The sequence below is a fragment of the Pollicipes pollicipes genome, unplaced genomic scaffold (assembly GCF_011947565.3).
Source record: "Pollicipes pollicipes isolate AB1234 unplaced genomic scaffold, Ppol_2.1 Scaffold_4002;HRSCAF=4701_pilon_pilon_pilon, whole genome shotgun sequence".
In the NCBI taxonomy this organism is placed as follows: domain Eukaryota; kingdom Metazoa; phylum Arthropoda; class Thecostraca; order Pollicipedomorpha; family Pollicipedidae; genus Pollicipes; species Pollicipes pollicipes.
The window spans coordinates 30,052,119-30,067,245 of NW_023596420.1; the positions used below are offsets into that span (position 1 = coordinate 30,052,119).

At 61.1% G+C, this 15,127-nt stretch overlaps 1 protein-coding gene across 1 annotated transcript in view; it reads left to right on the top strand.

Moving 5' to 3' along the window:
• Positions 1-3,113: 3,113 nt before the first annotated feature.
• LOC119094368 (titin) overlaps positions 3,114-15,127 on the top strand; it is a 70,918-nt gene continuing 58,904 nt past the window's right edge. Inside the window, exon 1 of the mRNA XM_037217432.1 lies at positions 3,114-3,429. Within this exon, the coding sequence (XP_037073327.1) occupies positions 3,372-3,429 (58 nt within the window). The 5' untranslated portion in view covers positions 3,114-3,371. The remainder of the gene's footprint in view (positions 3,430-15,127) is intronic.

The following is a 15,127-nucleotide window of genomic DNA, read 5'->3' on the forward strand; positions in this document are numbered from 1 at the left end:
ACGGCCTTACGAGGCAATGTACGGCATAGCTCACGGGAAGACCAGTTGCGAGCGCTAAACACTACCGTACTGTGCACATGCGTCGACTACGCCTGGAAATGGGTTGTTTAGAAACGACCAGGGTACTGAAAGGGCAACGATTAAGCTGCTCCTCTGGGAAACTAGAAGAACGGGGTTCGATTCCCTTCGGTACCCGCCCTTCTTGCCAGGGTGAGGGCCAGGCGCGACGGACAACATCAGAGGCTGAGAGCGTTGCGAAGCCCCAATGACACAACGTTTACAAACGGCCACATCGTGATGTGGCAAAACACGACTTGCCACATCTCGCTGCGCTTGTCTGAGAGCGAGAGACCAAAACGAGAAGAGATCTGCATGGCCTTTTGGCATTTCGAAAATTTCCAGATCGCAGTGTGGCTGTTTCAAAACGATCACAAGCCGAAATAGGACATCACTTCGGGGCTTGCCACACCGCAATTTGACCGTTTCGAACGGCTGGTGGCCGTTTCAGGATTGAAGGCCAGCATGCATGACTTGCTGAGGCCGTACGTTGGACTCATCGCATATGTATGACTTACAATTTTGATTTCTCTAATATCTATTGTACATAATATTTCAGGTCACAACCAGTCAGGCCTTCATGCCTAGCTGCACCTACGTATGATCAGAAAGTACAAATATCTTCCCTACTTTTCCATTCCGTGCAATTTTGTGTCAAGAACTAAAACGGCTTTCAATATCCTCATACGTAATGCTTGCTTTGTCACCTTCTTTCCTATCTCAGCCTCAAGCATGCACAGTTGAACATGCTGTCCCACGGCCCCATCATCGATGCCAGCGGCTCTGCAAGACAGTAAGTGTTCGATTCACTGGTTCCAGCATCAAGGGATTCCTCTGTAGGCCATGAACAGACATTTACGTCTTTTAAACTTTCGCTGCTCTGAACAAGCCAGTGCGATGTGTTTGTGAAGGAAAAATAACCGCTTTCCGACCCAGGAGCAGTCGCTGACAAGTCAGCTATTTCTAGAAGTCGGTAGACACCACGTCTTATCGTCAGGGACCGCACCACCCGAATCTTTTGTGGGGGCTGTTACAAATGAGATATTGAGCATTTACGGGGCTAGCTCACATTCTAGCGATTTATTTAAGTAGTCAGGATGTCTGTGTGCGTGAAAAAGCTGGCCGGGCGTCACGATGGTCCTAGGCTTACCCAGCAATGAGCGTCGTACCAAAATAAAGTAGCTGCTAGCCTTTGACCCATCGTGAAGCTCCCATGGATGGACAGAGAACCAATGGGAACCAGGAACCATGGTCAAGTGCTCGCAAAGAACCAACAGGCACTTGGAAATGGGCACCGGTCTGTGACAACGAACTAGAGGGATGCATAATCCAGGATTCCGTTTTCATGGTGAGACCATTGGAAACCGGAACATGCCTATCTATTGATATTACAAACACCCAGAGTAAATTATGTAATAAACTATCAACATAACTGTTCCCAGCTTTTGTTCCGACTAGCGGAAGGGCTTTTGTAAACTTGATAAATGAGGGAATCAATGGCATAGGGACGGGAATACAGGAACAAAGGTTCCCCTCAAGTACGAAAGAAATTATCATGAGCACTTCATTTCATCTTGGCGAAGATAAGCCTCATCACTTCCCATCTTAGCAGTTCTTGTGAGATCTGTGCGCTCCTGAAGGAGCACGGGAAGCACGAGATAAGACGTCCTGTTCCTGCGGCCCGCTGTCGCAGCGCCCCTCGTGACCTCGCACGCAGGGTGGCGCCCGGAGGCCACCTAATGACCACCACCGGAACCGGCCGGGATCATTATGCAACTGGGCAACGGCGGTGCGGACGCCGGCGGGCGGGTCGGCACCGTATGGCAGAGGTCACCGCCTAACGACCACCTGTGGCCCCTGCGCCGGCCGTAATGGCAACTCACTACACAGAGCGAGTGCTTCCCATGGGCCTGGTGGCGGGGCCGGGCCGGTCCGCGGAGGCGATGGCCGCTTCCGCTCTGAGATCACCCGCACCGCCGGCGCAGGCGCGCCCTTCACCGAACCGCGGCCACCGTTGCGTCCAACCCAAATAGTGGATGGACGGACGGGCGGACGGCTGCGGCCGTTCGAGGAGGCGGCCGCTGATTTTCGGCCGCGCCGGACCAACGCCGCTCGCCAATCAGGATCTAATTCGACCGGGTTTTTCCGCGCCGGGCCTTTTTGGCGCGGGGCGTGTCTCGCGCGGCCGCCTGCCGGCAAAAAGCGTTTTGTGTAGCCTAGGCTAATTGAGAATATTAAAAATCGCCGGCGGACGGCGCGGCCCACGGCAAAAAGTTGGCGGCCCAGGCGGCCGGCCGCCCGCCCACGGCGCCGCTGTAAACAGGAGGCGATATCAATCAGTGGCGCGAGGCTAACACCAGCGCTGCGCCGCCCAGAGCCTGAACCGCAGCGCTGGCGTGCCCTCCGGCACAGCAGCTCGACTCGGGCCAGGGGCTGCCACGTGCCGCGGGTCCGAGCCGCAGCCTATCCAAGCGCAGTGGTTTGCGCTCTCACCAGCGACTGTGATCGCCTCTCCCTCGCGCTCCTGCCAGCCACGGTTCGGCATGTCACGGCTAGCGCGCTGCGTCTCCTCCGTGCCGAAATGCGCCGCGTCTCAGCCGGCGGCGGCAGTGACCCAGCTGGCGGGCCTAGTGCCGGGCAGTGCCCGGGGCTGCGTTCAGTTGGCCACTGGGCCAAGATCGGCCGGCGCCGGGCGTGGGGTGTCGGCCCGGGGCGCCGACAGCCGGCGGCCGCCCGTCGGCCGTGTCAACTAATGCGGGGCGACAGGACTGAGCTGTTTGTTGTGGCCAGAGGCTAGCCGGTGCGCGGCCGCTCCGTCGGCTCCGCTTTCCTCGGGGAGCGGCTAAGCCCCCGAGAACGGTGTCGAATCCCGGGCGAGCGCCGCCACGCAAACAACATTGCCAGACCGAGAACGCGGCGCGGCCGACCCGCCCCGCCATCCGGCGTTCCCACCGAGCTCAAGCGAGCGCGGGCGCAGTTCCGGCGTCGGCCGGCAGGGGCGCTGCCGGTCGGCGGCGGCACGGCTGGCGGCAGCAGGCCATTCCGAGTGCGGCAGCGGCGGCGCGAGGAGCGAGTGAGGTGCGACGGCGCGTGCGAGCATGTGACCTGGCCCGGCGGCCCAGTGACCCCGCGCTGATGACGGACGGAGCCCGGTGGCGGCCTGCAGAGAGCTCCTGAAACCCGACCGGCCCCGGCCCGAGCCCCGAGAGCTGACCTCAGACCGACCCGCGCCGGAAGCGGCAGCTAAAGGGCGCTGACTGCGCGCCGTCCGTGTCTCTGAGGAGAGATTCTGAGGGACTCCGAGGAGTGATACGATGGAGCGGCGACTCCGGTGGAGCATCCTGCTGCTTGCAGCCGCGACCCTCGCCCAAGGTACGGTTCAGATTCTCATGAGAAGGCGGGATGTCGTGATAAAACTCGCTGATGAGGCTATTCGTGTAGCCAGGGAGCCTGCAGTATCGTTCATCCGGCTGTCCTTTATGCCGTTCGCATCATGGACAATCACCGGCAATTGCAAGGAGAGTGCTCACAGACCGTAATTGCCCCTCCCGCGTTGTGAAGATTAATGCACCCTGTTATTTTCATGTTGCAATGACGTCAGCTGAGTTCCCAACGGAAATTGGCGACGTCTGTCATCTGTAAACCATTCATCTCACACTAATGACCCCCACGGCGCATTCTCGGATCTCGACTACTTGTTGAATATCCCACTTCCTAACCGCCAGCGTCAGCTCCCGCCGCACATTTTGTGATACGTGACACAACTCCAACCCTCCCCTACCCCACCCACAGCATCCCTGCCGCCGTGACCCGGGATGGGGGCCAATCGCGCCCAGTTTGGCAGCGGCGGAACCGCCGCGCCGACCTGCTGACCCCGCCGCCTCGAGCGTCTCAATCAGCCAATGATACGCTTGGAAGTTCGGCAACGCTTCGAGTGTGTGAAGTGTGCACTGGACTGCTCAATAACGCTGGAGAGACAGACAACGACGAGCGTGGCCCCACGATGGCTAGATGAGCGATAATCCGGCTAACATGGACGGGGATGTCGGCACGGCTCGCAAAGAATAAGCCGGGTGTGATAAATATGCGAAGAGTAGAATAAATAAAGAAACAAGCTTACAGTCGAAATGTGAGGAAAGAAAGATGTTTAGCAACGCTATGCAGACGGAGTGGACGAACTCGGATGAAACCTGGACCCGTTTGTTCTTCGAAGTTCGTCGTGGCAGTGAACGAAAAACTCATGAATTTACCAGCTGCGCCTTCTCCAACTTGTGCTCCTTGAGATCTGAATAAAGCTTTCATTGCTTTGACAAAACAAAATTGCATGATATGGAAGAAGAAGAAGCATTCGGATCAATGAAACATTCAATGCTTTGCTTCTAAACGATCTTGAAAGGAAATCAACACTAGCATGAAGACAGAGCGACGGGCTTTTGCAATGGAGATTGTTTATTCCCATGGGCTGCACGATTGCACTCGACGAGTCGCAAGAGCAGTGAGCCGATCACGCTATTTTATCAACATTTGTCGATGTGGTTCGCTGCGCTGCACACGTCTCACCTAATAAGGCTTGCGTCAGCATCAGGCCTTGGCTCGCACAGCCCAGAGCAGTGATGCGGCAATTTATCGTGTCTTAGGTAGGTTGGCCTAAACGGCCTGCCCCTCAGCCTCTGACCGCCTTCGGGTGATGGCGCAGTTTTCTGGCGCGCGCCCCGCCACCCTCTAGCCCAGTGGCGCCCGCCCAGCAGTACTTAGCGTCGAAGGTCTTCCATCAGTATCTCGCGTTATTAAATTTGCATCAGGTGCTCCACCTTGCGATTGGAAGTCACACCTCAAATAACAATGCACAGTTTGCACGCAAGTGCGACGCCCTGCGCGTGCATACTAACCCCATCTGTTGGGCGTTGCCGACACTAGCGCCCCGCCCTCGCATTGCCAACGGCCGGCCGCCGCCTGCCAGAAATACCTGCTGAGACTGATGCCGGCCGCTGTGTCGGCCTCAGCGCCCCGGACGCTCCGAATGCTTTCTTAATCCAATGGTAGCTTAACCAAGCGCCCGTAAACACATCACCTGTGGCCACGCGTCAATTATTCGCCACTTGCGAAGTCGCGTGTTGGCATTCCTGCAGATCCGCTGTGCAAAGACGACTGGGGAGACCGGGTGCCGCAGGAGGTTTTGCTTTCCCTGGCGTTCCGCTGCGTATGGAGGCCAAGCTGGCATGCGAAAGCGGCTGACAAGCTTGTGATGCACGTCTTATTATCATGCAAATACTGCGATTTGGCAGATACGGCGATTAACGAGCGCGCGGAGGCCGGTGTGCGAGAGGAGAGAAATGGATCGGCGGTCGGCGGACGGCGCCTCCGTCTCGGCGCGCCCTCCCGTGCCCGGTCTGCTCGGCCGGCACTCTGCCTCCTCGAGTGGCCCGTCCCGCGGGCCGAGGCCAGTTTTATTATGAGACGGGATCACATCCTTGATTAGGCGCGTCCGGATATTGTCCCGACTAATTCGCTTTCTCCGACAAACATGACGGAAATTGGAGTGGAGATCGTAGGCGTAGCCATCTCCAAACAAACCAATTAATAACGCCAAAACGCTCAAAAAGACGTCGTAGAAAACGCGCCGCCGAGGACGAAAACGGAGGCCGAGGTTTGGCGGTGGCAATATGCAGGTCTGGCGTCTCATTGGAGCGTCTTTGGTGGGACAAACAAAAGCGCCGCCGGGCTGGCTGGCCGGCGCCGGCTTCCCTCCGACAGCCGCTTTGTGTTTGTTGAACGACCTGTCACGCACGGCGAGCGGCGAGATCTCCCGTCCAGAGGTGCCTCCGCCCAAACGCGGCGCGTGCGTGCGGCCGCCGCGGAGGCGCCCCGCGCGGCAGGGCGCGGCCGGACAGCCGAGACGAGACACGCACGCATTGTCTCCCCGCGACTCCACCCCGTCAGGGCGTCAGTGAAACCGTGCGTGCTTCGCCTCCCGACCCCAGCAGCGCGCTAGGAATGCGCCGTTCCGGCCCGGTCAGCGGCGGACTTTCGCTGTCGGGCCGCCCGCCAGCTGTCAGGTCAGGTCAGGGTGGCCGTCCGCCCGGCGACCCGCCCCGGCCGCCACCGGCCGCCTCTGCCATCCATTCGGCCGCGTGATTGAGCTGCCGACCTCTCCGAGTTGCCGCACCTCTTCTGCCGTTTCGTCAGAGGGTCTGTCGTGGCCGCGCATGGACCATCTGGCCGCCGCATTCTGCGCGCACAGCGTGGCTCGGGCCGTCGCCCGATCCCCGTCGTAGGTTACGAAAACGCCGCGTCCCGGTGCCGGCCGGCCGCTCCGACGGCCAGATTACGTGGAGGGAGTCTCCGTTTGTCCGGCGTCTAGGTGGCGCACTGTCATTGCGCCGCGAGACAGGCGAGGCCTTGGAGCGGGCCGAGATGAATCGAGCGCCTCCGCGACGTCGATCGGAACAGAGGAGCGGCCGAGGGACCGGTCGGCCGGTCGGCGGCGCCGGGCCCGTCAGGTTCGGGCCAGGAGTGGGAGAGGAGGCCCACGCACAGCGCCCTGATCGTATCCAGGGCGGCGCCCGTGCTCGTTTGCAAGCGAATGTCAACATCGGTTACACCCTCGTGTTAGCAACCATAAATGGAAGTCGCTCATTTGGGGCACAGTCATCATCGGCGTTTACCATAGTTAATAGTGCAAGCCTTTTAATCTGCATTTCGCCACGCCTGTTAGGCTTCATGCCGAAGTGCTAAAGCTTGGCCCCCAACAAAGACACCATGGTAGGCATACCCACTCCACTGATGAGTAAAGCCCACAATTCACTTAGCGCGACAACCACACCCGCATCAACAAAAGATCACGCAATCAGCTCATTTATCTAAAAGGTGTGAGCGACTGGCCTGCTGAAATCGCACCTCTCCAGCCTGACACACGGCGAGGCCCGAGTCCTGTTTTTATGGGCGCTTTTTGTGCCAGTCCTGATCTAACAGGGGAGGGTCCGGTACTCCCACACCTCCAATCAGAGGGCATTGTTGAGTGGCAACGTGACGCCCTCATCGCCCCGCCTGCCGCGTCTTCGGTCGACGCGCAGGCAGGAGGGTGCGTCCCGGCACGGCCGGCTCTGGTGTTGGCTTCTCCTGCGCGAGGCGCGATTGGACCATTCGAAATTAGATGCAAATTTCAGCAGCGAGAACGGTACGAACAGGACCTGTTTTGGCAGCACAAAGACTTCAAACAGCCACGCTGTTCTGTAGGCAACAGATGATACCATCGCGTCTTTATCTCCGCAGCATCTGGCGGCAGAGCTCTTCCTCCCAGGACGACTTCGGACTCGTGATCTGCGATAGCGCTGCAGGTTACACCTCTGGCGCCCGCATTTATCGCGGTGGCGGCGCTACCAGTGGCGGCAGCCGCGGCGCCGGTAGCCTGACGGTGCCTCTTGTGTTTGTCGCGCTTGTGTCGGTGGCGGTGGCGGCGGTGGGTGCGATGCCGTGGTGATGGCGATGGTGGTGCCGGTGTCGGCGCCCGCGGGAGGAGGCGTCGGCGGCCGCCAGCGCGCCTCGCCGCCCGCGCCGGCGGCGCCCCCGCCGCGCCCCCGGCGGTCGGCGGTGGCCTCCCGCCGTCGCCAGATTGCGTGGCTTCGCCGGCCCGGATTAAAGCCGGCCATCGACGGCCCCTAATTACGGCAGCGCTGATGAACGCCGCCGCGCCGTCCGCCGCCCCGTGCGGCCGTATTGTCCCGCCGCGCCGCGCCGGCTCGGCCGTCCGCGATCTGGACCCGCCGCCGCCGGCGCTGCCACGTCGTGATCGGCCTTTGTGTGAAGGAGAGGGAGATAAGGCCCAGCCGGTGTGCTCTCTTGTTGGCGCCCCTTTGGTTCGCTATGAAAATACTCATGGGACGCCGACACTGTTGGATGGGAGGAAGGTGACATGTGTGAGGCATGCAAAGAACACTGCTCAGAGACACAGCGTACAACACTGCTTGTCATCGTCGCTCTTATAGCGGCGCAACGATGAAGCATCGCCAGGGGAGACATGTAAAGCGTGCGACGTGGATTATGTTTTTGTGCGCTGCTGGTACTGCTAGTGGCTCTGCTGCACTCAGATGATTTGGCGAGGTCATGCATAAAACGCAACTTTGCTGAAACAGCAGTAATTTTGCAGAACACAAGAGAACCGAGACAAACCACTTATCCTGTAACAGTTCCGGTCAGTAGAAGCCTGCGATGTGGGAAAGTTCCTCACGCCGTTTTCTGTTGTGCTCCGGCATGCAGGTAATGCGGCCTACACGCTGCTAATTCGCGCTGCGGGCGGCGTCTGAGAACCAGCTTTATAGGCCTGCACATTAACACAACGGACTTACGGCGCGCCGACCGGGCCAGCCCAGGCTGGACTATCCCAAGGACCCGCTCCGAGCAGTTTGGGCGGCGCGGGCCCTGCGTAGCTCCCAAGGCCCGATCCGAACCATGAACAGCTCCCGAGGCCCGACTCGAGCCATGAGCAGGTCCCGAGGCCCCGTTTCAAGCCCTGAGCAGCTCCCGAGGCCCCGATCCGAGCCCTGACAGCTCCCGAGGCCCCGGCCCGAGTCGGCGGGACAGGCTGGGCTGTGACGTCAGCAGTCCGTCTCGGCCGGGCGGCGGCGGCGGCGATGGCGGTGGGGCCACCTGCCGGCCGGCCGGCGGCACTTCCTGCCGCTCCCCTCCCCCACCTGATGACCCCCGACCGCCGGTCCCACCGGCCACCTGTGGTCCGCGTAGCCCGGAGACGGCCCAACCGGCCCGGGCCGGGGGGGGGGGGGGGGGAGCGGCCACGCTGCGAGTGGATGGCGCGGCCCGCGCGGCTCCTCCGCGGCCCTTCAGAATCGCATGTCTTCGGAGCACCTGCAACGTCCAATTAAAGCAACAGTTCACGAACGAACCCGTTCCGCGCGCATCACACACGTATGGGCCACTCGGCGCGGCGCCGGGGACGCGGCGAGCTCGTAACTGCGCGCCGACAGCTCCCGGGGGCGCCGCTATCGGACGGCCACTCGCCGGCTTCGGCGCCCGCTCGTCCGGCGTCTCGGCTGCCGCTCGCTGCCGCTCGGCGAGTCACGAGGACAGCTCAATCTGCACCGGCGGCCGGATCGCCCCGGGCGCGGGTGTAATTCGCCGGCGCTGCGCCTGGCCGGCGTCACACTCCGCGCTGAGGGCGGGCTGATGTCCGATTGTGAATGACCGCTCACGGTCGTTGGAGCCGGGCGTTCATCGCGCCAGCCGGTGGGGTGGTCGCGCCGCTCACCCGTCCACGTCGCCAGCGCTCCGCACCTGCCGCGCGGTAATGTCCACTCGGACGGACCGCGCGCCTGGCATACCGCCGAGCCGGCGTCGGCGATCGCTTTCATGGTGATGCGGCGCGCGGGACGATGACGTTCGGCGCGGCCTCTGATCCCCGATCCGAGCGATGCACTCCAGCGCGCCGCGGCCGCTCGCGATGGTCCTCATCCATGCCAGATGACGTCCGCCCAGCCGGGGTGGCGCAGATGGGTTTCGGCCGCTCGGCCAGCGGCGGACGCAGGCGATCCCACGAGGGGGATCTGTCCTCAGCGGGCAGGCGCACCGGCCTGCACGCCGCCGATGGAGAGGTGCCGTCCAACAGTCGGACGAGCACGGCTGAGCCCGGCGTGCCCGCGTGCGTGCTGGTGACCCTGCTCCCCCGGCAGCGCCGCTGACACCGCCTCTGGCTCGTTGATTGCGAGCATATCCGCCGGCGCGGCGGAAGCGCCCGGCACCGTCTGCCAGCGATAAATTCATGGCTGCAACATCTGCCGACGAGCCGGGCTTCTCGGTGACGCTCGGACCGCCTGCTCCCTTCCGGCCCGGCAGTCCGTGGTGCTTGCGAGGTTCTTGAAGCTCGCCGGCCCGACGCCGTCCGACTTCATTAATTATCGCCGATACCTGAAGGGCCGCGGCGGTTGGCGGCGCGACCGGCTCTGACTGCGGCGTAATGACTGGCACCCGGTCGGCCCGGGCGCCGGCGGTGGGCCGCGGCTAACCGGGCTCACACCAGCTGCTCTCCAGACGATCGGAGGGCCATTGATTCGAGCTTAGTGTGGATCCAGGCTGGTGATTAATTGAGCCGCCGGCTCATTGAGACCAATTTGTCAGAGCTGGGCAGAGGAGTCAATTGAATGGCGCGCTGTGTAGGCTTGGTCCGGTGGGAGCCGGGCTGGTCCTGTCGGTGCGCCGGGCACTCCCTCGCCCGCTTTCACCGCGTGGCTCTCGTCAGACCCACGCTCATCCGTAACGCTGGCCCATCATTACCTCCCCACCGGAACCGAGCCGGCGGCCGGCCGACGTCTTGTCCGTCCCAGACGCCCGGGTCTGGACGGGCGTGAGGCCCCGACGGACTCCGCCACTCAGCCAGCCCACCGGCCCGCGAAGAGGTCGCCACCTGTCAAGGAGCCTCCCCGGGCGCGCCGCCTCGCCGTCCCCACATGCCGGTCGGACAGCCATTGTCCGGCGCGTACCGCTCCCAGGGGCGCCCCCGCCCTGCTCCCGCCCCCGCTGCCCCTGACCCGCCCCGGCTCCGGTGGGGACGGGTAGGCGTGCGAGCTGCCGCTAAAGGCCGGGTGATGCGGCCGCAGACGCTGCTGCTCGCACCGTGCAGAGACGAGAACGCGGCAGGCCGCATCGCGACCACGGGGAGCTCCCAACGCGAGAGCGCGTCATCGACGCGGCATGAAGGGGCGAGGATTTGTAAAAGCACTCCCCGCACAATGGATGAAAGTCGGCTGTTTGTGCGGTCCCATTCGGCACGGCAGAGCAAAGGTAACCCCGGCCTCCGTGCCCGCCGGTGTCATTGTGTTCCGCCGTCGCTCTGGGCGGCGTCCATTGATCGCTGAGGCGTCATTTTACACCGTTTGAACACCGATTCGCGGAGTTGGTCGTCGGATTTATGTTAATGTGACAGTGAGCGGCCACACAGCGGGGGCAGCCATTTGCAATGCACATTTTCTCCTATTAGCGCTCATACTCTACGCGCTGGAAAGCGCGATGGAGGGATACGCAAAATTGATTACTGAGGCTATTTAGCGTGCGTGCGGACGCCGCCCTGACCAGTCGCCAGGTCAGGGATACATCAAAGTTGGGCAAAGCCTCGCCAGCTGTGACCTAGTCAGCCGCCAGATGGCCCACAGCACGCGCGTTTTTGGCCAGACCGTGAGGCCCTTGGAGTTAATTACACGCAAATGGAACGTGGATCATGCCGCTGGTGGCGCTATAGCTGACAAATGTCAGAGAGGAGCCAAGAGACTTGTCATTACAGGGCATCATAGATTGGGCTACAACCATCGTATGACAGGCGTTTTTCGAACAGGCGTTTTTTTTTCGATACAACTCCCGTTCGTGTCAAGGCTGCGGAGCACAATACTTTTCGGAAGGTAAACAGGAGTGTGAGCTCGATTCCCCGCAGGCTGCGACAGGGAGCAGACAAAAGAGCCAACAGCTACAAAAGGCCGGGCACATTACGTAAAGCCCTCCCAGAGCTCTGACCCCCGTGAACCCCATTGTGGCCTCGCACCATATGCATGTGCTCGTGGATGGGGATGAGTGTTGTAATCTGGGATTCTGAATGGCGGGTGCGTGCCGTCTTTCACTTTGGCGCACCTGAATGTGGTAACAGGCATCTCCCTGCATCCATAAATGCAGATTCTTTGTGGACGTCTTAACTATTTCACTTTGTTAATGAATCGGTACACGCGCTCGGCAAATGCGTATGTCTGCAGTCGCGTTTCAAAAAGCACAAAACAATCCGAGGTTCAAGGCAGCCCCAACTAAGCCCACATAACTAATGCAATGCTCTCACCCTCATGGGCGCACACAAACATGCAGTCGGGAGTCCCGTGTCGTCGTCAAGAGGCGTTGCGCCGTGACTGCGGTTACCTCACACGACCCGCGACGGCCGGGGTCGTGCGAAGCCCCGAACACCGCCGCCAGTCGTGCAGACAGCCTGCAGCCGAGCCTTTCCACTTTCTCGGCGGCGTGCCACTGTCCCGCCGACGTCACACCACGCCTGGCTGCTCAGCACATCACGTGACACGTCAGCGACGACTGACGACGCCACGTCGGGTGCGGGCGTCGCCGGCTGATGACGTCACACCGTCGATGACGTTACGGATGTCAGTGATAGCGCTGGTGCTGTTCACGCCATTAGCGTTACCAGCCCTGCCGATGATAGGCATTCAACTGACGTCACTGACGTGAACGGCGCGTCTGACGTCACTGATATCGCACCCCTGTCGCCACGGCCAGCACCTGTGACGCAACAAGCAACAGCAGCGCGATCCAACGCGTGCCGATGGCGCCGGGTCGGGCCGCTATCTTGACCTGGGGTGTACACGTCCGCCGGCCGGTCGCCGGGTTACGGAGGCCAGGCCGTACGATGGGCCTATCTTCTGTAATCAATACCCGGCTGTCCCCGCTTCGAGAGGCTTATTCATTGCGCAATTTATGCGTCGATTAAGATGCCTGGCTGGCTCTGTTCGAAGCAAGCGCGGCTCGTTAAAGTAACGAAGGCTGTGGATGGCTATTGAGAGACAAGGGCCGTTAATTCACCGGACGAGGTCAGACGACTATCACAATCAACATAGGCCGGGTCTTTTGTGTCTTTTGTATGTATTGGTTAAGCCGCGTACTTCCGGCTCTATTGCGTTTTTTTTTTTGGAGGGGACATTATCTGTTTGTTAGTGCCTAGTGACAAAGATCTGTACCATGGGGTGTACACGCGGGACTTGCGACTGGGTCCGCATAATGAAAGGCATCTTGCACTGTCCCGCCAACAACATTCGCTGAGTGAAGTACTACAAGACTCTTGCAGGAAACCCTCGCAACTATATTATGCTTTTCATGATGACAGATGTGTCAGCAATATTTCCACACCTTAGACCATCAATGGTCCATATGATATCTGGGCAGCATGATGACGTAGTGAACCGTCATCTTCTAAGACAACTCAAAGATCGATCCCTGTAGGCCTGCATCACAGTAAACTGTGCGTAGCCTCGTCGGCCCTGCTGCGGCGCCGTGTCGCCGGTATCTCGCTCCGGCTAGGCGGACAGTGACACCAGCAGATCCCAGCTGATCTGCCGGTGAGCCCTGGCCGGCGCGGAACGTCCGCCAAAGCCGCCGCCGATCCGGGCGTCCCGTCGAGGGCGGCAGCACCGCCGCCGGGGGGATTCCGGGATCGCACGACAGCCGCCCGAGTCCCTGGCTCGCATACGGCAGCCCCCCCCCCCCCGAGTCCCTGCCTTATGTACGGCAGCCGCCCGTGTCCCTGCCTCGCGTACGGCAGCCACCCGAGTTCCTGCCTTATGTACGGCAGCCGCCCGCGTCCCTGCCTCGCGTACGGCAGCCACCCGAGTTCCTGCCTTATGTACGGCAGCCGCCCGTGTCCCTGCCTCGCGTACGGCAACCACCCGAGTCCCTGCCTCGCGTGCGGCAGCCGCCCGAGTCCCTGCCTCGCGTACGGCAGTCCCCCGAGTCCCTGCCTCGCGTACGGCAGCCGCCCAAGTCCCTGGCTTATGTACGGCAGACGCCCGTGTCCCTGCCTCGCGTACGGCAGTCGCCCGAGTTCCTGCCTTATGTACGGCAGCCGCCCGTGTCCCTGCCTCGCGTACGGCAGCTTCCAAAGTCCCTGCCTCGCGTCCAGCAGTCGCCCAAGTCCCTGCCTTGCGTGCGGCAGCTGACGAGTCCCTGTCTCGCGCGGTGCTGCTGATTACCGCTCAGCGAAGAAACCTTTGGCCCGTATCCGGAGACGCGCGGGAGGCGAACGGCGAATAGAGGACGGCGAAGACTGACTCTGAATGAGGATCAGTGCGGGTTCTCGAACAAACTTGGCTTGCGTGGGCCGTGCGTCCGATCTTTATGGCGCAGAAGTTGAGGAAGTTAGTTTATGTGCACTTTCGTTGTTGAAACAGCTGCGACGCACTGGAGCAAAGCGAAAAAATCTAAAGACCTCTATTCATTGCAGAACTGGCTTATTAAAACATTACATTATGAGAATGCCCCGCAATTAGTTTTTTAGAATCATAATATTTTACACTAATGATTGTTAGATAAACACTTCTCATGATATAATTTCAGTTGTGTTGGCTTTTAATGAAACGAGAATCGTTGTCGACATTTCTGGCGACCAGAATACAGATGTCCGTCAGTAACGAGTTAATGACGACGACAATGCCAAGATGAAGACAAATACGTCCGGGATCTCATAGTATCTGCCAATTAACCCACTGTAAATAGCCTCCGCGCACGCTGTCCGCTTCATTACCTGCGGCTGGACAGCTGCAGCCGCACCTCGTCGCGCCAAAACCAGATGGCGCGGACGGCGGGTGACGTGATGCACCTGCCCCCTGTCGCGTTCCCACCGTTAGGGCCGGGCCGGCCCGCGGCGGTGGACGCCGACACTGCGGTCCAATTATGTCGCTCGGCCAAGTGCGGCCCATTGTGTCGCCGGGCGGCACGCGTATTCTCCCCATCCGCACAATGGGCAGACTGTTTTGTGTATCGCCTCAAAAATTATTCCGGTTTCCTCCGGCGTGTCGCCCGCGTCAATGGCGGTTGGCGGCGCCAGGCGCTCTCCGTCACGGCACTCTCCCTCGCCGCGCTCTGCGGTGCCGCCCCTCCCAGCGCCACCTGCCCGGCCGTGGCGCGGAGGCGCGGCGTCTGCGGTGCCGCCTCCGCCCGCCAGCCTCGGTCACGACCGGGCGCAGGTGGGGCGGCCGTCGCTCAGGGTCAGTCGTGCGTCCCGGAGGACCCGGCTCCGTCCGAGCCCGGAGGACGGAGGAGCTCGTGTCCTCGTGAGCTCGTGCCCTCGTGTCCTCCGGAACATTGCGTCTGCTTTGTGCAGCGGAGTCGCCTCTTCCCCGGACGTAACGATGCTGCTTCCTATTCAGAGCGCTCTTCCACATATCATTTCCAGCAGCTACCCGTCGCTCCGTCCCCGAGGGCCGTCTCACTCGACACGGCGCCACCGCAGCCGCGCGCGGCGCACGCTCGTCTCCTCCGGGCGCGGGCTGCGCTTACACGGCCTAATCAGCGTGCGAATGCA